We start from the raw sequence: 23,840 nt of genomic DNA on the forward strand, positions 1-23,840 counted from the left end.
AGTATTTTACCCATCTCTACCAGTACTTTTACGGTGGCCTCTCCCTTCAAGCTAGAATGAGATATTCTTTTATTTGTGCCACCCTCCCACCCCCACCTGTCCTGTAATTGTTTACATTTCTACTGTAAGGATCTTAAAAGGGCACCACCTCTCATTCTTTTTTGTGTCCCAATCATGTAGAATTGTACGTGACAGGTAATAGTCACTAAACTGCTTATATGACAAGGATGGATGCACGCATTGAATTTAGGAAGAGAAACTTTCCTCTGTGGTCTGCCTGGTGATAGTTTCCCAGCCTCTGTGTTTCTCATTTGGAGGACAGTGTTTATAACTTGCCTGTGCTGTAGTTAATGCTGTCACTTGATTTTAATTTCCTATTATTAGCTCAGTGTGTCAGTATGTAGTCTTGTCCTCATAACTGGACTGACTTGATTACACCTACTGAAAGTTAATATATAAACAGCAAACTTGTGCTGTACTATGTGGGAAGTCATGATAGGTCAACCTTCTTTGAAACTAATCTTAATAAAATCACTTGTAAACTTCTGGTCTTATAAAAGTTTGCAGCCTTGGCTGTAAATTTTTAAATATGTCTAAATGAAAAAGAAATAGAATTGAGGGAGCAAATCATGCTTGTTACATAAATACATAAGTAAAATAAAAAATGATCAGGTACCGATATTGATGAGATTGTAAAATTACATGTTTTATCCATTTTAAATTACAAGCAGTTTCAGTGTGTAAATGGCTTCAGTTCAACTTTTTGTTATTGATTCATTAACCAGATAATGTGCTTATCGCCTGAAGACGTGATATTTAATTGATAATTTCCTACTATGAACCTAAAATGGTAACTTTGTGTATCTGTTGTATATTTTGGCTTATCAGATAACAGCATCCTAAAAACAAATTTATACCTAAAAGGGGAAACAAATTAATTCTTTGAAGTTTATTGATACATCAGATTTTAGAGACTTAGAAACATTTTCTTCCCAGAACTAAAGGCAAGCATAACATTTTGAAGATATTCTTCTTGTATGTATTAACTCTGTTTTCTCTATATTAAGAAAATTAAATTGATTTATTTTGTTTGACTCAAACCTCCTAGAATACAGAATAACAGAGTTAAAAGGATCCTTAGAAGTTATCTAGTCTGATTGGCCAAGCTACTTAATGGTTTAGTCAGAATTAGAATCCAGAACTTCACTCTAATCTAAGCTTTTTTGCTATTGATGCTTATAGTTTGTATATTTGTTTTTTAGGTGACAGCACTTCAAGATGAAAAGAATTCACTCGTTTCTGAGAATGAGATGATGAATGAAAAACTTGACCAGTTGGATGGATCTTTTGATGATCCAAATACAATGGTTGCAAAAAAGTATTTTCATGCACAGTTACAACTGGAACAATTACAGGAAGAAAACTTCAGGTAGCATTTTTAGTAGAAATCTTTCTATACAGTTCCATTAAGCTAGTGGCTAAAAAATCATAATATCGACAATAATTATTATGCATTATAAAGCATGTTTAGGACACTGATTAAACTACTGAAAATACTAAATGGTGTAAGTGGTTTCAGCCCTCACAGGGCTGTTAGGCAAGTGAGATACATACTTAAAAAACAAAGCAATTAAAAATAATGTGTTATAGACCAGAAACAGACTCAAAGACATAGAAAACAAACTTGTGGTTACCAGGGGGGAAAGGGCAAGGGAGGGATAAATTGGGAGTTCAGGATTTGCAGGTACTAACTACTACTTTTAAAATAGATAAACAACAAGGTCCTACTGTGTAGCACTGTCAGGGAATTATATTCAATATCTGTAATAGCCTATAATGCAAAAGAATATGAAAAGAATATAGCACAACAAAGTGTTGCACACTCATCTCGTTCTTTCCCAACTCTGGAATCAGCCATCTCTCTGGGAAGCCCTGACTCCTTTTAGTGGAGAATGTTATTTAGAAACAAAGACCTATGCTCCAGATGAATTTTTCTATCATTGCTTCTAGGCCACCTCGGTGTACAGAGCTAAGGAAATGCACTTACTCAGGTTCATACCAGTCCGTGTTCACACACGTGTATATACTCATAGGTGCATTTATTGTCACACCTGCTGTTAGGAATGAGTTCATATTGACATCTGTTCATTTCAGGGTTCTTTCTAATCTCCATTTCCCTCCTCCAACAGTGAGAAACCTGGCTTCCATTTTCTTCAGTATATTTACTCTTGTGCTCAATTGCAAAACACACAGGAAAGAAGAATTGCTAACCCATACCTCTGTAAAAAACAAACTAATGCTAGACTTCAGTATGTTTGTGGTTCTTTTTTTCCCCCCCAAGATGACACTTACATATTGTGAAATGAATAAACAGTACAATTTGGCATGTTTTAACAGAGGCATATTGTGTAACTCACACTTTCATCGTTTGATAGACCATTTCTGTCACTACTGAAAGTTGCCCTTCGCCCCTTCCCAGTCAGCCCCTCCCTCCCAGAGGCTAATCACACTTCTGATTAATTTCACCATGGACAGAACTTCATGTAAATTGAGTTGCAGAACGAACTCTTTGGTGACTGGCTTCTTTTACTCAGCATTTTTGTGAGATTTACCCATGTTGCTGAATGTATCAGTAATTCATGTTTTTTATTGCTGAGTAGTATTCCATTATATGAAATTATTTCACATTATAACACATTTTGTTTATTCATTTTCCTTTAGATGGGCATTTGGGTTTCCAGATTTGGGCTAATATAAATAAAGCTGGTATGAACATTGGATTACAAAACTTTTTATGAACATATTTTTCATTTCTTATTGGCAAACGCATGAAGTGGTATTACTGAGTTACACACTAGGTCTGTGTTTAATATTAAGAGAGCCTGGCAAACCATTTTCCAGAGTGGTCAGTGTTTTATAGTCCCACTAGCAGTGTTTGCTGTTGGTTGCTCTGCTTACTCTGCCTGTATAAAAAAAATTTGGCCTTGTCAGTGTTTAATTTTAGCTCTTACAAGGAATGTGTTAAGGCTGTCAAAATTTGGCTTTAATTTGCATTTTCTTGATAACTAATGATATGATAATCCCCTTTTCATATACTTACTGGCAATATATCTTACTTTGTGAATTGTCTCTTCACACTGTTGGCCTGTTTTTAAATTGAGTTGTTTGTCTTTATTACTGAGTTGTAGGTGTTTAAAAAATGAATATTCTGGGTACAAATCCTCTGTCAGATACATGTGTAGTAATACTTCACCCAGTCAGTGGCTTTCCTTTTCATTTTTCAAATGGTATCTCTTTTCAAAGAGTTTAAGTTCTTAACTTAGATGAAGTCTGATTTATCAGTATTTTTTAAGATTAGTGCTTTTTGTGTACTGTCTAAAAAAACCTTGGTCTACTCCCTTGTCATGAAAATACTGTCATATATTTTCTTCTAGGACCTTTATAGTTTTATCTTTTATCACCAGTTCTGTGATCCATCTTGAATTAATTTTTTGAAAATAGTGTGAGATGTGGGTGTCAGGCTTTATTTTTATTTTCCGTATGAGTATATAGTTATTCCTATATCATCAGTTGAAAAATTTTTATTGGAGTTACTCTCCATCAAATTGCTTTGGCACATTTGTGAAAAATGGTATAACTATAAAATTTGGGTCATTTTCTGGACTCTCAGTTCTTTCCCATTGATCATTTTGTCTGTCTTAATGCCTGAACTACTTGGTCTTGCTTGCTATAGCTCTAGAATAAGTCATTTAAAATTAGGCAGTGTGAGTGTTTCAACTTTGTTCTTTCTTTTCCACATGTGTTTGGCTATTCTAAGTTTTTTGCTTTTTCACGTAAAATTGAGAATCAATTAGTTTCTATTAAAAAAAAAACCCTTTGTGATTATAAATTGGAATATGTGTGATTGATATCTTAACTATATTGAAAATTTCTATAAATATAGTATTTTCATCTATTTAAGTCTTTAATTTCTCTCAGCAGTATTATGTTGTTTCCAGCATAGTTTTATGCATACCTTCTGTTAATTTTATTCTCAAGTATTTTATATATATTTTTGCTATTACAAATGCAGTTACAAAAATTATTCTGAAAAGTTGCTGCTTTATAGATACTGAAAATTTTGTTTCTGGAAACTTGTATCTTGTATTTTGAAACTTCATGTCTTGCAAAGGTTCTTAATTCACTTACTGATTCTAGTAGTTGTTTGCTTAGGTTGAAAATCCTAAGGAATATTATCATCTTATCTATTAATAGAGTTTTATATCTTCCTTTTATTATTTCTGCCTTGTATTTATTTTTCTTGCTTTGAGCAGGAGCAAACGTCTTGCTTTTTTTTTGAGTCCTAAGAAGAAAATGTTCAATTAAGTACCATGAAGTTAGCTGTAGAGTTTTTTTTTGCTTTTTATTAGGTTGAAGGAGTTCCCTTTATTTTTGCCTTGCTAAGAGTTGTTAGCATTAATTGGTGTTGATTTTTGTCAAATAACTTTTCTGCATCTTGAAAAGGTAGTGTGTTTTTTCCTTTCTTGTTCTTGAAAATAGGATCAGTTCATTTTTGAATGTTAAAAAATCTTATATTCTGGGGAAAAGCCACTTTGGTTATATTTTATTATCCTGTATACGTATGACTGGATTTGGTTTGGTAATACTTTAAAAGAATTTTTGTAACTGTCTTCATAATAGATACTGGTCTGTAACTTTTTTCTCTTGTAATGTCTTTCAGGATTGTCAGAGTTCTGCTAGTCTCATAGAATAATTGGGAAGTATTCTCTCTATTTTCTGAAAGTTTATGTAAGAATTATATTACTTCTTCCTTCAATATTTGATAGAATTTATCACTAAAACAGTTGGATCTAAGGTTTTCTTTGTGAAAGGGCCTTAAATGACAAATGTAATTTCTTTAATGGTCATGGGGCTTTTCAGATTTTCTGTTTCAGTTTGCTAAATTGTTTTTCTCAAGGCATATGTTTATTTCATTTAAGTTGTTAACTTTAGTGACACAGAGTTGTTCATAATATTCATTTTTTATTGTCCCTTTACTGCTGTGGGAGGTGTAGTCATATTTCCATTTTCATTCCTGATATTGGTAATTTGTGTTTCTCTCATTTTTCTTGATCACTTTTGCTAGGGGTTCATCAATTTTATTAATCGTGTCAAATACCCTTTATTAGCTTTCCATATTATAAGTTTTAGATCTCTGTTCTTTGTTTCTTTCCTTTCACTTACTTTGGATTTAATTTACTCTTTTTCTGGCCTTTTAATGTTAGTTGATTTATTCTAAGCCTTTCTTCATTTCTACTATAAGCCTTTAAAAGTGTATATTTCCCTCTAAGCACCGGTTTAGTTGTATCCCCCAAATTTTATTGGTTGTCTGATACTACTCAGTTTGAAATATTTTCTAGTTTCTAGTTTTCTAGTTTCTCTTGTGATTTCTTCCTTGACTCGTGGGTTATTTAAAAATGTATTACTTAATTTCTAAATATTTAAAGCTTTTCTACATACTTCTTAATGTGACTGATTTCTAATTTCCTTGTGGTTAGAGAACATGTTCCATGAGATTTTAATCTTTTAATATCTATGATGCTTAATTACTTATCATGTTTTATTGTGGTGAGTGTTCCATATGTACTTGCAAAGAACTTATGTTCTGTAATTTTTGACTGACATATTTCATGAATTTAATTATATCAAGCTGGTTAATAGTGTTATTCAGATCTCTTCTGTATTTTTACTGACATTTTTGTTTAGTTCTATCATTTGTCGGGAGGCTGGTATTAAAATTTCTAACAATGATTATGGATTTGTGGGTCTCTGCCTTTGATTCTATCACTTTTTGCTTTACCTATTTTAAAACTGTTTTTAGTTATATGCATCTTTATGATAGTCTTTCTGATGAATTGACACTTTTATATTTATGAAATATCTCTTTATATTTGGTAGTACTTTTTGTCTTAAAAAATTTTTTTGTGTTAATATAACCAATCCAGCTTTCTTTGCTTACTGTTTTCATGGTATTTTTATAATCTTTTTCTTTTAATCTATCTGTATCTTTATATGTAAAAATATCTCTTGTCATTAGCATATACTTGAGCTTGCTTTTTTATCCAGTCTGATAGTCTCTGCCTTTTTAATTGGTGTGGTCAGCCCATTTACCTTTTATGTAGTTTTGATATGGTTCCATTTAGATCTGTCAGTTTCCTATATTTCATTTGTCATGTCTTTTATTGTGTTTATTTTTCTTCCTTCTCTGTTTTATTTTTGGTTGACCAAATCATTTTTAAATATGTGATTTTGATCATTGTATTATCATTTTAGTTTTTGTTGTTGCTGTAGAGTTTGAAGTATTTATCTTAATTTGTCACAGTCTACTTAGAGTTAATATTTTACCACTATACATGGTATGTAAATTTTGGATAACTTATATGTTTTTTTTTCATCTTTTGAAGTTAAAATTCCTGTTTGATCTAGAGAACCAAGCATAGTGTTTCAGAAGTGAAAATGAAAATCAAGAACAATGTTTCTCAAGTCTGTTTCCAAACAAAGAGCTGAAAAGTATCTTACTCCTTTAGTGTTTCTTCTTTTGATTGTAGAATTAAAAAACATTTTAGAAGTAAGTTTTGCTAAGCTCATGTCTCAGTGAAAAAACAAATGATAGAAGTTACATTAAAACACTTGTTTTCTTTATGCAAGGCTGGAAGCTGCAAAAGATGATTACCGTGTTCACTGTGAAGAACTTGAAAAGCAGTTAATTGAATTTCAGCATAGGAATGATGAATTGACTAGTCTTGCTGAGGAAACAAGAGCCCTGAAAGATGAAATAGATGTTCTTAGGTAAGGCATGTCTAAATATAATTATGTCACTTCTAAGTTATTACTTAGTCATTTCAGTATTCCATATTTTAATTAGGGGTTCTTTGAGTTATCCTTATGTATCAAGTAATTAGTCATTTTTAAGTGCAGGTTCTTAGCCTTTATTTGTTTTATTTTTGTTGATAGTATATATGCAGTTTAAGGATAGTAATCGATTCTTGCTAGGACAATTTCATATTAGAACTCATAAACCCCACATTTTAAAAAAATTTGTAAGCTGAGTTACTTTTAGATACATTTGGCTTGATCTTTTTGTATTTACTAGTATACCTAGTGAAATTTTTGTGTAAGGAAACGCATTCTTACAATCTGTATTTTGACATTTGATAAAATAAAAATACAGACAAGAATCCTAACATTTCATGGTTATCTCAGGTTCTCTTATTGTCTTTGACAATATAATGTTTATATTTAGCTTTTGCCTGTCAAATGTTACTCAAGCACTCTGTGCACATGACTTTTATGTTTTCTGTTAAATTTTCTTAATTAGCCATTTTCTTGCATAGCTTTTAATGTCCATTTGAAACATAATCTTCATAACCATCAGTTTGAACCTGCATTGATATTGAAGTGATTTGGTTTATTTATTTTTTTTTTGTTCTAGTCCATTTGTCAGGTGAGCACATCCCTAAAGTGCTTTGCCATATGAATTATAAGTTGAGTCAACTTCCTGAGTATATGAAATACTTAGAACAAAACTATTTCAAACATTATGTGCAAAAGCAGAACTGGCCCGCAGGCTGCAGGGCAGCTCAGAGTTGTTCAGTTGTATTTACAGAACCATTCTTCTCGTACATTGTTCTAATGTATAAGACAGTTTGATAATTTGTTGTGTCAAATTTGAAGCATTTTTATTTTGATGACTTAAAAAGGTTGAACTTTAGACAGTTTTAGGCCTGAGTTTGTTTTTACAGTTCTCACAAAGTTTGATTTCTTTGCTCTGTCTCTTTCTCATTTTTTTTTTTTTTGGCCAATTGATAGATAATTAATTTGGAAGACTCCTTTTAACAGCCAGAATAAAATCATTGTGTGTGTTTACTAGGTTTTTTTTTCACAGAGTAATGTTTAGTCTTTATTCTTATAGGGCTACTTCTGATAAAGCAAATAAACTGGAGTCCACAGTTGAGGTATATCGTCAGAAGCTACAAGATCTGAATGACCTTCGCAAGCAAGTGAAAACATTGCAGGAAACAAACATGATGTACATGCATAATACTGTCAGCTTAGAAGAAGAATTAAAGAAGGCAAACGCGGCACGTACCCAGTTAGAAACATACAAGAGACAGGTACAATGTCTTAACTTTTTTAGTCAATAAAATTGAAAGAGTTCCACTTTGTTATTCCATTTGATACCTTAATAATGATGAAGTGAAAAAATATTGCCTATGAGCAGCTGTGAGCTTATTATTGTCATACATTTCTTCCATCTGTAATTTTAGTTCAGGGCTTGATAACTGAGTTTGAGTTATCTAGGTCTTTTACATTTTTACTGGCTTCTGAGCTTGTGTATTTTTTTGGACATTTTATTGTTTATTGGCATTTCTGGTAACCAGTGATAAATGCCTAGAGAATGGAGTTATAACCTAAAATATTCTGTTTTGCTATTTCTCAAACAACCTAGAGAAACAGAGTAGAAGGCTGATTTTATTTCTGGCTAAATTATTATTTGGGTATTTTAAAACTTATGTTAATTCTTATGTTAATTCCCCAAATTTTTAGAATTAGACTATAATCTTACTATAAATTTTATTTTCAATAAGTTTCTCATTTATTGAACTCTGAAAAACTATCAATAGTATATACTCTTACTTTTTCCTTTCATTTCTGACAAAAGGTTCAGGATCTTCATGTTAAACTTTCCTCCGAATCCAAAAGAGCAGACACACTAGCATTTGAAATGAAGCGGCTTGAAGAAAAACATGAAGCTTTACTTAAGGAAAAAGAGGTAAATGTAAACATAATTGACACGTAACGTGTCTGTCTTGTTTTAGTTTATTTTTAATACTATCCTTGCTGTTCTAAGAATGGAAGTGTATAACCAGTTCTTTTTCTATCTTTCTCCAAATTGAAATTGTTGATGTAAGAGAAAGTCTTGTAAAAATTCTTTATGCAGTTTTGTTAATTTCCTTCACAAAGGAAGCTGAAGTCACAGAGCCAAGGTCCTATGTCTCAGTGCATGCTTTCTAACTACACTGTCAACTCTGTGAGAGCAAGGACCATAGATTCAGTTTTTTAACAGCTTTGTTAAGGCATAATTTATATACCATAAATTTCACCCATTTAAAATACATAGTTCAGTAGTGTTTAGTGTATTCACAGAGTTGTGCAATCAGATGATCACAGTCAAATTTTAGAGCACTGTCGTTACTCCAGAAAGGGACCCCATACCCTTTAGCAGTTGCTCTGCAGGCTCGTCCCCCTGCCTGCGGACTGAGCAGCCATTAACTTACTTCCTGTCTCTGTAGATTTGCCTAGTTCTGTCCACAGTATGTAACCATACACTTTGTAGTTTTTGTGACTGGATTCCTTCATTTCATGTAATGCTTTCAAGGTTCATCCATGCTGGAGCCTGTATCAGTACTTCACTCATTTTTATTGCTGAATAATACTCTATTGTATGAATATACTGTATTTTATTTATCTGTGCATCAGTTTATGGGCATTTGGGTTGTTTCCACTTTTTGGCTACTAAGTAATGTGGCTATGAACACTTAACGTACAGGTTTTTATATGGGCATATGTTTTCATTCCTTGAGTGTCTGTACTTAGGAATGGTATTGCTGGGCCATAGGTAACTATGTTTAACCTTTTTAAGACCCACCAGAATGTTCTAAGGTGGACAGACCATTTTTCATTCTCCCCAGCAATTTGTGAAGATTTCAATTTCTCCACATCCTTGCCAACACTTACTACTTTTAATTTTGGCTATCTTAGTGGGTATGAAGTGGCATATCATTATGGTTTGATTTGTATTTCCCTATTGACGAATGATGTTGAACATCTTTTCATGTGTTGACCATTTTTATATCTTTGACAAATGTCTCTTCAAATTCTTTGCCCATGTTTTATTTAGATTATTTGCTTTTTTATTTTCAAGTTCTAAGAGTTCTTTATGCATTCTGGATAGAAGTCCCTTGTGAGATATATGATTTGCAGATATTGTCTCCCATTCTATAGGTTGTCTTTACACTTTCTTGATGGGATTTTTTGTTGTTGAAATATAGTTGATTTACAATGTTGTTTTAGTGTCTGATGTACAGCATAGTGATTCAGTTATACATATATATTCTTTTTCATTATAAGGTATTATAAGTTATTGAATTATAGTTTGCTATACAGTAGGACCTTGTTGTTTATTCTGTATATAATAGTGTGTATCTGCTAATTCCAAACTCCCTACCCACTCCTTTCCCCTTTGGTAATTGATTTTTGTATGGTGTGAAATAGGCTTCTGACTTCATTCTTTTGAGTGTGGATATTCAGTTGTCTCGGCACCACTTGTTGACAGAACTGTTCTTTCCCCCATTGAATTGTCTTGGTGCACTTGTTAAAATCAATTGCCCATAAATCAGTGGGGGAAAGAACAATTCTGTCAACAAGTGGTGCCGGGACAACTGAATATCCACACTCAAAAGAATGAAGTCAGAAGCCTATTTCACACCATATAAAAGTTAATTACAAATTGATCACAAAGTAAATAAAAGCACTAAAACCATAAAACTCCTAAAAGAAAATACAGGAATAAATCATTATGACCTAAGGTTACTCAGTGGTTTATGCTCAAAAAAGCACAAACAGAAGAAAAAGGTAACTTTGACTTCATCAAATGAAGAACTATTCTGCTGCAAAAAAAATACCACCAAGTTTTTACACAGCAAAGGAAAACATAAACAAGATGAATAGACAACCTACAGAATGGGAGAAAAATTTGCAAGTGATGGGACTGACAAGGGCTTACCCCCAGAATATACAAACTCACACAACTCAATAACAAAAAACCTTTGCAAACTGAATGCGTTTTCTTTTTCTTGCCCAACTGTCCTGGCTAGAACCTCCAGTCCTTTGTTGAATAGAAATGACAAGAGTGGACATCCTCCTTTTGTCCCTGATGTTGGGGAGAAAGTGTTCACTCTAACCAGCGTGGGTGTTGGTAGCTGTGGGTTTTGTTTGTAGGTGCTCTCTGTCAGGTTGAAGATGTTTTCCTCTTATTCCTAGCTTGTTGCATGTTTTTATCATGAAAGAGTTTTGGATTTTGTCATTTGCTTCTGGGTCAGCAAGATGAATTAATGTGGCATGTTACATTAATTTTTGAGTATTAAATGAGTTTGCATTCTTGAGGTAAATTCTTCTTGGTCATAAGGTATAATCCTTTCTGTGTTGCTAGATTCAGTTTGCTAGTATTTTGTTGAGTGTTTTTCAGTCTATATTATAAGGGATGTTGGTTGGTAGTTTTCTTTTGATATCATTTGTTTGGTTTTGTTATCAAGGTGATACCACTAGAATGAGTTGAAAAATTTTTCCTGCTTTTCAGGTTTTAGTTTACTTAAAGTCTTTGTCTAGTGTCTCCATCCACTAAGGTCATTTCGTTGACTCTTTCTGTTGACTTTTTTTTCCTGTGTAAGGATGACCTTATTTCTTTGTGTGTTCTGTATTTTTGTTGAAAGTATGACATTTAAGATAATATAATATTTCAATGCTGGAAATCAGGTTTCCCTCAGCCTCAGGATTTGTTGTTAGTTGCTGGTGTTTTAGTGACTCTTTTGGACTAATTCCAAAAGGTCTTCATGCTTTGTAATATGTAGCCACTGAATTCTCTGCTCAGTTGCCACTGGGGTCAGTTAATGATTGGTCACATATTTCCATAGATGCCTGGAACCAGTATCTTGCCAGAGGACTCCGTGTGTATTTTGGAAAATACCTGAAATTCTCAAGCAGTTTAAAATTCTGCCTTTGCCTTCATTTCCTGTTTACACAAGGCCTCAACTTTATCCAGAGTTGAGATACTGGGCCCTCAAAGGTCTTCTCTGGGCTTGCACACACCTCTCTACATGGCTGGCCTCCTGGATCTCCAGGATTATGTCAGAGCTTTTCAGAGTCCTCTGTGGATCTCTCGTTTCTCCGCTCTTCCTTAGAAGTTCTTGGCAAGACTCTTCTGTTTGTCCTTACTGGCATCATTGCTTCCAGCAGCTGCAGTGAGAAACAATTGCTGATGACTGGTTTTGACAGATGCCTTAGGAACAGGGATTTTCCTACACAGCTAGCACCCAGTCAGCTCAGATAATGGAAAGTATGACTGGAGCTTCTCCAGGGTGCTGTGAGACAGACCAAATTGTGATGGTTCTCTAAGGACCTAAGGACGGGGCTTTTAGGAGGAGTTTCCTAGCCAGTTTGCCCCTTCTAAGCTGCTGCTTTTCAAAGCTACAGAGATTGGGAGGCAGCTGGTTGTCAAGGCTGTTGCAGAGCTGGGGAGACGGTGATAGTAGTAAGGCTTGTTAAAACAACAAAAAGCTCAGTATTATGAGATTTAGCAGATTTTCTTTAACAAATGCACCTTAGATCATGGCAGACCTTTGGTTAATTTTGAGAGTCCTGAAAAGTTGATTTTGACAAATTTGCTAGTGTTTGCATTGCATTTATGAGGGGACACATTTATAGGGGTCCTTGTGCCTGACTGTAGTTATAATTTGTAGTGTTCAGAGATCCCTAGGATCCTCTGGCTTAAGGACCCTTGGAATCAGTTACCAGTTTATTGATTTGAACCATATAATGGACGGAATAGGGTTTTGTTTACTGACTTGAAATATAACATTTAAAATATGATTTTATGTTTAAGTACTTTTCATGTGCCAGGAAAATCATTTAAATATGAGCCTTTTGCACGGAACCTAGAAATTTGTCATTGGCTGTCAGCTGTAAAATAACATAGCTAATGTTAGGAAGTCCTAGCATGCTATCCCTGGGAAATAGTGTTTTTCTACAAATTCATACCTCCAGTGTGCTGCTGATCACTTCTTTCAGTAGACTTTCACAGCAGTAATAGAAAGAAATAAGAAGCCTTCAGCATCTCTTACACACCAGACTATATCTGGGACGTTAGACAAACTTTTACCTCATTCGCTACTCAGAACACCTTTGCAAGGGCTTATGAAAATCAGTTTGCCCATTCTGATGGTAAAGATCGAAAGCCAAAGAATCAAATAACTTACCTTAGATAAAATAGCTGGAAGCAGTGAAACTGAATTCAAGCCATGATCTGGTTGCCTCCAAAGTCCATGCTTTTTTTTTTTTAATTACTTTACAGTTGCATATTTGTACTCTGTTGCATAACTATATTCATTTGGTTCAAAGATAAACAGGCGAGGAAATCGCAAGCTTTGTGTTGTATGCAAGAGAAAATTACCCATTTAGCACTGGAACTAAAACATTGTGATTTTTAATTAACTAAAAAAAATTATCAAATTCACACGTTAAGATAAATTATTTTAAGCATAAAGTACATTGCTTCTGGGCAGAATTAACTATTTTGCTTATATAAACAATTGTCTTTCAGAGACTAATAGAACAGCGTGATACACTGAAAGAAACGAATGAAGAGCTTCGATGTTCACAAGTACAACAGGATCACCTAAACCAAACAGGTGAGCTTTGTTATATTTAGAAAAGACCATTTTAATGGTAGAAATACTGAAATGTTAATTTATTTTTGTTGTTGTTATTATTTAGGTGCATCTGCTACAAAAAGTTATGAGAATCTTGCTGCTGAGATTATGCCAGTGGAGTATAGGTAAATTTGTTTTTAATCAATTGATAACCCATACCTAATATTAGAAATGTGATTTCTTCTTTTTGTAAATTTCTAAGCCTTTAACATTTTCCATTTTACAAGTCATAGAGCTTGAAAATTACTTTGCCTCAAGTGCTTACACTTTCTGAATCAGACTGTTACTACTACTACAGCAGTTTCAAAATTTATCAAAAATAGAATTTCCCTTACTAGCTAAATAACATATTCTACTTTTTATAATATGGCCCTTATTGTGTTGAACTTCTTTTCTTTTTCTATCCTTAGACTCTTTGGTAACTTTTTAAAATGACAGCTATTGAGTAGACAGGAATTTCCTTTTTAAAAATCTGTGTAAAATCTTTTTAGTATATGGCGTTCAAATCCACGCGAGTGGAAAAAGTAGGAGAGGAGCTGTAGACTTCAGAATTAAGCAGAAGTTAAATAAAATCTTCTTGACCCAACTTTTATTTTTGTATTTTACTGTTATGTTTACTTCTAGATATCTGACTAATCTGGTATTTTTAGGGTTTCCTTTTCCATTTTTGTGGCAAGTTTTATTTACTAATTACTTCAAATTGTACTCTTTATTTAAACAGCTTTATTGAGATACAATTCATTCATTTACAGACAGTTTGGTGGGTTTTAGTATAGTCACAGAGTTGAGTAACCATCATCACTACCTAACTTAGAACATTTTCATCCCCTCAAAAGATACCCTGCACCTCTTAGCAGTCATTCTCCATCCCTGCCTCCCCTCTGACTCCAGGCAACCAATAATCTACTCTTTGTCTCTGTGAATTTGTCTGATGGACATTTCGTGTGCTTGGAATCATACAATATGCAGCCTTCTGTGACTTTGTTCACTTTGCATAATGTTTATGAAGTTGTTGATTATCAGTTTGTTCAGTTTTTTTGCTGTTAAGATAGATCTCCTTACATGCTGGACTGGAAACTAACTTGCACTTTTTATTTAGTAATATCCAGTGATATTAATCATTGACAAGTAGCCACATGAGCCTATTTTTGAAAGTTATGGTGCTGGCATTCAGGAAAACAAAAATTGAGATTAATTGAAGTTAGTTGCTTTTGGGGAATGGGATTTAGGAGGGCAGCAGGTCAAAGAGCATTACTTTTTTATTTAATACCATTCCTATCATTTGCATTTTTAAAAATATATGTATTTAAACCTTTAATAAATTTTTTTCTAAAAATAAAAAATCTAGAGATACCCAGATCATAAAAGTGTATTTAAAAATTTTAGGAAAATTATAGTTTCTTAAATTTGCTGCTTTTTATTTATATATTTTCTAAGGATGTGCTTTGTATTACCTTTAGTGTAAATAGTTTCTACATTATCAAAGTGAAATAATTCATATTATGTCTTAGGGATTTGAGTAATAAAAATTCAATGGTATATATGATATAATCTTACACCTGTACTTTTAAAAACTACTTTTTTTGAGACATAGTCTTAACAACGCACAGATTTTTAAAACACACTTTTGGAAGTTTTGGTAATATTTTAAAGTGATAGCTATTGGGTAGACAGGAATGTCCTTTTTTAAAAAGTGAAGAATGTAAAAACTTACATTTAAAAAATTTAAAAACATTTTGCTTTTTAACCTCAGGGAGGTGTTCATTCGACTGCAACATGAAAATAAGATGCTTCGATTACAGCAGGAAGGTACTGAGAACGAACGTATCGAAGAGCTTCAGGAGCAGCTTGAACAGAAGCACCGCAAGATGAACGAACTGGAAACCGAGCAGAGGTGACACACTTCTTTATAGTTGATAATCATAACGATTTAATCACCTAAGTAGTTAAAATAATTAGGATTTGCAGAAGGAATTTAAATTTTTGATTTTATCTCTTACTACTCATTATTTTTAGCAGACTTTGTTAACCAGGTTGCTTATTCTTGAATTTCACTTAAATTTTGTCATTTGTGAAGACATCTAACAAATAAATAAATGACAGCCTGGTTTTCCACTGCAGTCTGGTACATAGATTGTGAAGTCAAATTTGAATCATACCTCTGCTTAAACTGGGCAGGTTACTTAAATTCATACTGGTGCTGTAAATTGGAGGCAATACCTATTTGCAGGTTGTTAGGAAGGTTGCAGATAATGTGTGTAAAGCCAATGATACACTTATCTGATACCAGTGAAGTGCTCAAAAATGATAATATTTTTTAAAATAACATTTATGTAGTGCTTACTAGTGCCAGGCACTTTTCTAAGCACATTCAGGTATTAATTCAGTAACTTCTCCCAATAATGCTGTGAAGTAGTAACTATGAATATCTCTCTTTTATGGACAAGGAAGCTGAGGTATAAGGAGAGTAAGTCACTTGTCCAAACTTAACACAGCTAGCAAGTTCTAGATCCTGCGTTTGAACCCTCTGTCAGTCTGACTGCAGAGTCTGCGCTCGTAACCATGGTGCTAACCTGCCTCGTCTAAATAGCGCACTTGCAATAAAGGATTTGGATTATTGGATCTTAGAGACCACCAGGGATTTTAGAACGACTTGAACCTTACTCTCAAACTTGTATGTATACTATTACATCAACTAGAGTTAAAAGAAAAACAACATTTTAGCTTTCTGAAGAGGTCATTAAATATTACTATTTTATACAGTTCAGGATCAGCACTGGAGATACTAAGTTTCAGCTTTCAGAGGTTAATATAGGAAGATAGATATGTGAAGAGAGAATAATTATGTGATAACTGCAACAATGGAGCATTATAATGGGCAGGTGTGTTGTGTCATGAATATACACATACATGTATATGTATGAATGAAGAGAAAGTCAGACAGATACTCTGTCTTGCTGGTAACTTCAGTGGGGGAAATGGTTAAGCGGGGTTTTAAAAAATGAGGTTTTGCCAAGTTAAAAATCTGCGCTAGTTGCTAGTGCCAATCTCTTTAATTTAAATAAAAAGTCATGAAGAAGTGGTGGGAAAATAGTGGCCTTCTGTGAAATCTGAAACAAGAAAAGGAAACCTAGTTTCCATTCATTAAACATACAACTGTGGGAAAATTGAGCTAGTTTTCTCATTTTTATACCAGTAAATACAGTGCAGAATATTGTTAATTTTTAAATGTGGGCATATATGCTTTTAGGATAAAAATGTCTTTTTTTAAAGAATATTTCCTTGACTATGGTAGCCTACTATACCATATATTATACCTAGCCAGAGAAAATTGCTCAGCGTTGGTTATTGCTGTTAAATGTATGCTTTGAGCTAAACTGCATGAACGTACCTTTATGGAGCCTTAACTGCTTTGCCCTTCAATACAAATAAGCACATGTGATTTATCTTATGATAGACTGAGCAGAGAGCGAATCCGAGAATTGCAGCAGCAGATTGAGGACCTCCAGAAGTCTTTACAGGAACAAGGCTCCAAGTCTGAAGGAGAAAGTGTAAGTAACTTAAAAATTACGGTAATTCTGTTGTAACTCTCTGTAATAGGTCCTGATGCCCAAATTAATCTTGTATTTGAAAGCACTACCCTTACTAGTGACGGTGCCCTTAAATACCGTATATATCTGCATAGCAGATGCAGTGATTTTGCCAACTTGGAGCCTATAAATTGGTGTTATGGATTGGAAGGTGATTTCTATCTGTCCTACTTCAACAGCTACCCTCAGTTCATGGTAATTCCTGCCTGAGAGCAAGCTACAGTTGAAGCCTTCACAGTCCTGCTAGGGTTCCGGCAGGGCTGGCCTGGGAAGAACCCTAGTGAGAGTAATCAGCAGTCAGAATTGAGGAAAAGAGAGAATGAGAAAGTGATTTCTACCAAAAAGGATTCAATAAGTAGGTCACACCAACCTCCAGAGGATGGAAGTCTTAATGCAGTCTTGAAGACCCATCGCTCCTTGTTTCTTCCCTTGTTCCATACAGGCTCATAGACTTGCCAGTTCTAGTGGTTGTTGATGGCAAATAATTGTGAGACCAGAGATAAGAGGTCTTAAAAGAGATCCAGCAGCCTAAATCTGAATATATCTATGTATGCAGAGGGGAAAGGCAGTAGTAATAGAGGGAGGAGTGCACTTAACTAAAACAGCAGCAATAAAAAGACAGGGCCAAGTGTGTGTTAGATGCTGATGGATAAAGTGGGATCGTCCCTGTGTCGATGCGGGAGAAAACTACGGAGGGAGAGTAAATAGATGAAAAGGACGGTTGAAAGGGTTGCATTTCCTTTCTGTCTTTTATATGCTTTATATGATTTTCTCTTTTTTCCCTGGGGGCTTGGAAAATAGAAATCGTCTCATGCATGGCGGCATCTCATATGTGCATATATACGGTATTGTAACCTCTCTAATACAAAAATTTTTAAGCCACATTAGAGAATATTTTTTAAAATGGGATCATTTTTGGGTAGTACATTTTGGATTGCAGTTTTTAAATATCTTTAAAATATATAAAGAAATATAATTTGGACATCAATAAATTTTTTAAAACTCTTCAAGATGTTCAGTAGATGATACAGACTTACTGCAATTTAAATTCCTATTCTTAAAAAAATTTAAAACAATTTCCTTTTTCCTTTTTTTAACAAAATCCAGTTACTTCATTTGATAATATTTAAGTGCCTGCATTTATAATGATAAGGTTTTATTATAAAGATAATTATTTTAGTTAAGTCTTTTTCATTGAAGGTCTAAAATCTTATTTATATTTTAGACGAATGATGCTTTAGGTTTTTAAATGTTTGATACTCCTCAATATATCACATTCAGCTTGCATTTGCTACTTTTCTTCAAGTTATTCAGGAATATGAAGCATTTTTATTCCTGCCATTGTACTTACTCTTCCTTGTTTAATTTCCTATTCTTTCCTTTCTTCTTTAAAGTAAAACTATACCCCAAATTTTATGTTTTTATAAGTAAGTTATTACAAACAAATATAAATTTTTAAAACATTTATAAATTTACATAGTACACCTTCAAAAGGAGGTAGAGATTTTGATGTCTGGAACACTTATCTTTGTCACAATAGTTGTCTTACAGCAACTTTTTCTAATTTTTATAGTCCAGCAAACTAAAGCAGAAGTTGGAAGCTCATATGTAAGTAAAACTGATATTTCATTTCAAATATGAGACGGGAAGGGTTTTAAAAGCTCCTAAAGTTAATATCCATTCCTGATTTTGTTTGTGAAAAACAAATGTCCTGCCAATTGAATGTTCACCACTGCCACAAAAAAGTGAAGAGAAAAACATGGTAAAAGGGTCAGCCTGCCTGCCCGTGACCCCACACTCCTACATTTTCAATGGCTTCTGTCATCTATAGCTAGAGTATGTGGAATTGTGTGATGCTTCACCTATCAAGTATTTCCTTTAACTTTCTTAGGAGGCAGAGGGGGAAAATTTAACCTTTTTGGCACCTACCACGTGTCAAGCAGTTTACATCCTCACAACCCACCCCTAAAATATTGGGCAGGTATTATTCCCATTTCACAGGTCAGGAAGTGACCTGCCCACAGTCTGCAAATGTTATGTGGCAGAAGCCAGTTTCCACTCTTAGGTCTGTTTGGCTCCAAAGCTGCATGCTCTCTCCACTACTTAGGGAAAAACTAACAGAGGTCCATGAAGAATTACAGAAGAAACAAGAGCTCATTGAAGACCTTCAGCCAGATGTAAACCAGAATGGTAGGTATTTATAAAAACCTGGATCAAATCTAAAGACTTGCCTTTTCTTAGTTAAAGGATGCAAGAACTGTATAAGTGTTTGGGCTAGATACATTAGATACATATATTGTAAATAAGAACCATTTTTTTTTAGTGACTTAAGTAATTAATGATCTTATCTTAAAGCAAAAAAATAAATAAATCTAATGAAATGAACTGATTGATATATAGGAGTATCAAACATTGTAAAATATAATAGAACTAATACTATGGAAGTATAAAATAATTTATAGTCAGATTAAAATGAACTTCAAACATGTAGAAAAGATGCTTTATTTCCTAATGGTTGTACTTACATTGTAAAGGTGCATTTGCTCATTGAAATACTTGATAGGAGAAAAACAGCTTAGTAAGGCAGATTATAGATATTATTTAAGAAAAAATAATACAAAATGATCAAGGATATATTGGTTGTAGTTCAAAAGTTTTAGATAAGAATTCACTATGAAGAAGAAAAGGTTTCTCCTGTAAGTTCTCTTATCAGTCTTTAGAAGATAAAACAATTTTTGCATGAGAGGGATCACTTTTAATCGTGTTTCATTTTATTTTCAACAATAGTACAAAAGATCAATGAACTTGAAGCTGCTCTTCAGAAGAAAGATGAAGATATGAAAGCAATGGAGGAAAGATACAAAATGTACTTAGAGAAAGCAAGAAATGTGAGTGACTTACTTTCAGGGTTCTGGTCTCTGTGGCCCGGGTTCTGAGTGGGGCTGTCCCGCCGGACGGCACTGCTCTTCTTGTCTGTGTCACCCCGCCGTGCCCCACGGCCCTGCCTTCCAGGTCAGGTTCCTGCCGCGTCTCCACCTCAGTCCTGTGCCCTCTCGCGCTCACCGGCACTGGATACAGCAACACAGGGCTTCATAGGGACAGTCTAAACGTTGATTGTAGTGACCTCAGTAGAGAAAATGACTACCGTCAGGTGTGTAGTCTTTAGCTCTTGCAGCGAACACCTTTGTGAAACGTGAGCTTTTCAAACTGGTTTAAATTGTTTTAGCAGGAAGTCGAGACTAGTCAGACTATTCCAATGTTCACTAGACTAATCTTTCATTTCATACTTGTTCTTAAATACCTGTAAGTACTGTTATCATCACAGTCTTTTATGTCCATGAATATATTTTCCTAATTAACCAGTAAGAATTGCAGATGAGGTTAACATACGTTTTTATTTACTGAATAGTTGAAGAGAATTTTATGACAAAGCATCAAAATACTGCTAATATGTCTGTCTGTTTTATGTTTAAGTTTTATATTTATTAATTAAGGTATAAATAGTACCTGCAGCAACAGGTAAATGCCAAGATCTCAAGGCTTCACAGGATAGAAGTTTTTTCCTTGATCACAAGAAGTGCAGTTATTGTGTCCCAAGCTGACAGAGGCTCAGCCTTCTTCAGCATGGGGCTCTCAAGTTCACTTGACATTATCCAACTACATCTGAGGAAAACAGCCTAGATGTGGAATGGATCAAGTGTAAACCACTTCCCTCTCATTTCAGTGGGCAGAACTCAGGCACATGGCCACACCCAACTAAAGAGGCAGGCGTGCTAAGCATTAAGCATCCAGGCAGTCTGCCACAGTTCAGTTTCTCTCAGTTACGAAAGTATGAATGCTTTTAGTAGAAAATGTATAGAAAGTTTCCCAGAGACAACTACCATTAACCTTGTGGTGTATTTTCTTAACAGTGCATTTTTCCTATGCCTGTTGTCTCCTTGATTGCTTATCATAATATACACAGTTTGTATGATCATGTCTCATATGATTTGTATTTTAAACTTAAAATAATATCCTCATGTTATATAAATGAATTTAATATTTATTAAGTGCCTGTTAACGCTCAGCACTGGGAGTACAGCAATCAACAAGACAGACAGTTGCTTATAGAGCAGATTTGCAAACAAAGAGTGGAGAGTGGCTATGTAATATTCATTCAGTTGAGAGGATATATCATTGTTCAACTTACTCATCATCCTGTTATTGGAAATAGATGTCATTTCTTTTTCTTTTTTGTTCCTAGAAACAAGGCGAGAGGCAACATATTTATATAGAAATTTTTCCCCTTATTTTCGTTTGTTATCCTATGATCTAATAATTCCATTTGGCACATCAACCTAGGAACAAGATTAAGATAAGAACATTTTAATGAGATGCTTGGTACCTGTTTCTAAATGACATTCTAAAAGGATTAGACAAAGCAATGACATTGAATACCATATTCTTGTTATCATCAAATACTGTAATTTAAAACAGCTGCTTTTTTTGGTAAACATGATTTTGGTTTTACCTCTTATATTTCAGGGGAGGTTAAAATAGTAACCTATGTTCATGATAGAAAATTCAGAAAATATAGAAAAATGACAACCATACATTTTATCACTTAGAGCAACAAATTATGGTGTGTTCTTTGTAATTAAATTATAATTTAAACTTTTTACTGTGTCTGCTTTTACGTGAACTCCGTAAGGAGAGGTGCCCCTGGCTCTGGTAAACTGCTGCAGCCCCGTCTGCCACATTTGGCACTCTGAACAGCACTAATTTTTAGGGATATACCTTCTAGTCTTTTTTCTTTACCTTTGTATACATAGATGAAGTTTTCTTAACTCATTTAGTGATTTTAAACTTAATATAGATTTGTAATTACATCATGGAGATAGATGGCCTTATCATTGGAACTTGTTTTTGCTAGTAATCTATATCTGATATTTCTGAGCTGATTTCCTGCCATACTGCTGACTGCATAGTTTAGTTCAGTCTCTGAACAACATTCTGATCAAACGCCTTTTTGTTCAGCTTTGAGTAATTCACATAAATGTGATTGCGTACTCTAGAACTTGCTACCAAAAGTCACTGACGGCTCTTATCTTATATATTGAATTACATTTAACTAAGTAATGGTAGTAAAAAAGATTGTTGCTGAGAATGTATGTGTACGTTAGTCTTACTTTGTAAAGTCATCAAATTCCCATGTAAGTATTGAATTCATTTTAATTTTTTAAAAAAAAATTCAAGTCAGGTAAATGTGGAAAGGGGTCATTTCAAGACCTCAAATGCTCAAGGTTGATAAGGCTAAGTACCTGAGTATGGAACCTTGGAATTTGGGGAAGGAAACTTGATTTGGGGATAGGGATCTTCCTTTTTCGTACTGAATTTTTACACCGTTTCTAGTGTAGACTATTTGTTGTTCAAATTAGATTGTGAAACAGGCTGTAGTTAGCTCCTGGATCACTTTCTGGGTAATGTTCCACTGTATTTGCACAGATTTTATGGACAGTTCTTATATTTCAATACTTGACAGGATAAAGTGAACATAAAATATTTTTTTCTTTACACAGGTAATAAAAACTTTAGACCCCAAGTTAAATCCAGCATCAGCTGAAATAATGCTACTTAGAAAGCAGTTGGCAGAGAAAGAGAGAAGAATTGAGATTCTGGAGGTAAAACTTCCATCTCACACATCTCCTTTTAATTATTCTGTATATTCATGATAATTAGCTGCTGTCAAATATTTGCCATTGATCAAGTTCCACGAGAAGTTAGAAGCATCATGTCTGAGCGTCAGTATGTTTATACAGAGCATCTCGTTAGCCCACGAGATTGATCTCTGCATGTTTGTGTGCCTGCTGCCTTGTACTCCTCCCTCTCTGCAACAGCCAGTCCTGAGGATAGCCCTTCCTTTCTGGTAGCGTCCGCCTTTTTAAAAAGGTAGTGGACTCAGTGAACCAGAGTTTCTTCTTCTCCCTATTCCTCACCTGAACCTAAACAGACTTACCAGTTGGAGTTCCTGAGAAAAGGAAATGCTTAAAGAATTACACTAAGCTACTGAATGAAGGTGGCGCAGTCTTGGTTGTTAATCATGCAAAATTATGTTAGTGATGACGTGTTCTTAATTAGCCGAGTCTTTAAATTTTAAAATTATTTTTGTGCTAGTGACTCATTTTTCCTAGCTGGGTTAGGTATGCCAGTATGGAATCATATAACCGTAGATTTTATAATTGAGCACATTCTAGTTTTCTTCCCTAAGTATTTTACAAAACTACTCTTTTTAACACTATGGTAAGATTGGCTGCAGTTCTCAAAGTCAGTATATCTACTTCCTCATAATAATGTTTGTGCAGTTCCAGAGCTGTAATGAGTTCTATACAGTAACCTTGCAATTTTCATAATCAATAGTTGGTTTCTTTTTAAATCAACTAGGAATGTTATATTTTGGGAAACATTCACTTACCATTTTCTTCATAGTATTTCTGAGCCAGTAGACTTTGGTGAAAATATTTAAAGATTTAAAGACTTTAAGATCCAGAGTACACAGCAGCCCCCTCATGTACTTACTGTAAGTGCTTGTCCAGGCCTGTCAAGTGTTGTAAAAGGCACTGGGTAGAGCTTTCTCTCTGAAGAAATGCTGTTCATTCTTTAGGATGCAACGCAAATGTCTTCTCCCTTATAAAGCTTCCCTTGTATATATCTTGGGCATAGTTCCTTCTCCATAGCGATTCCATGT

The 23,840-nt window shown here is 34.1% G+C and overlaps 1 protein-coding gene and 1 long non-coding RNA gene across 6 annotated transcripts in view; one reads left to right on the forward strand and one right to left on the reverse strand.

Moving 5' to 3' along the window:
• LOC116668025 overlaps positions 1-23,812 on the reverse strand; it is a 35,524-nt gene extending 11,712 nt beyond the window's left edge. For 2 of the 4 annotated variants that reach the window (XR_004325068.1, XR_004325066.1), the window contains exons 1-7: positions 23,672-23,812; positions 21,306-21,453; positions 20,018-20,240; positions 16,918-17,063; positions 15,241-15,403; positions 13,074-13,239; positions 11,908-12,054 (exon numbers count right to left, since the gene is read on the reverse strand). This is a non-coding gene — a long non-coding RNA (uncharacterized LOC116668025). Of the gene's footprint in view, positions 1-11,907; positions 12,055-13,073; positions 13,240-15,240; positions 15,465-16,917; positions 17,064-20,017; positions 20,241-21,305; positions 21,454-23,671 lie in introns of all 4 variants that reach the window. The other 2 variants (XR_004325067.1, XR_004325069.1) reach the window with 2 other exon arrangements.
• HOOK1 (hook microtubule tethering protein 1) overlaps positions 1-23,840 on the forward strand; it is a 57,352-nt gene that overhangs the window by 26,974 nt on the left and 6,538 nt on the right. For both annotated transcript variants that reach the window (XM_032494400.1, XM_032494399.1), the window contains 12 exons: positions 1,263-1,429; positions 6,688-6,828; positions 7,952-8,153; positions 8,702-8,812; positions 13,418-13,505; positions 13,591-13,651; positions 15,280-15,420; positions 16,984-17,077; positions 18,690-18,724; positions 19,224-19,306; positions 19,904-20,004; positions 22,675-22,776. In XM_032494400.1, coding sequence (XP_032350291.1) covers positions 1,263-1,429; positions 6,688-6,828; positions 7,952-8,153; positions 8,702-8,812; positions 13,418-13,505; positions 13,591-13,651; positions 15,280-15,420; positions 16,984-17,077; positions 18,690-18,724; positions 19,224-19,306; positions 19,904-20,004; positions 22,675-22,776 — 1,326 coding nt within the window. The remainder of the gene's footprint in view (positions 1-1,262; positions 1,430-6,687; positions 6,829-7,951; positions 8,154-8,701; positions 8,813-13,417; positions 13,506-13,590; positions 13,652-15,279; positions 15,421-16,983; positions 17,078-18,689; positions 18,725-19,223; positions 19,307-19,903; positions 20,005-22,674; positions 22,777-23,840) is intronic.

The sequence above is a fragment of the Camelus ferus genome, chromosome 13, assembly GCF_009834535.1.
Source record: "Camelus ferus isolate YT-003-E chromosome 13, BCGSAC_Cfer_1.0, whole genome shotgun sequence".
In the NCBI taxonomy this organism is placed as follows: Eukaryota; Metazoa; Chordata; class Mammalia; order Artiodactyla; family Camelidae; genus Camelus; species Camelus ferus.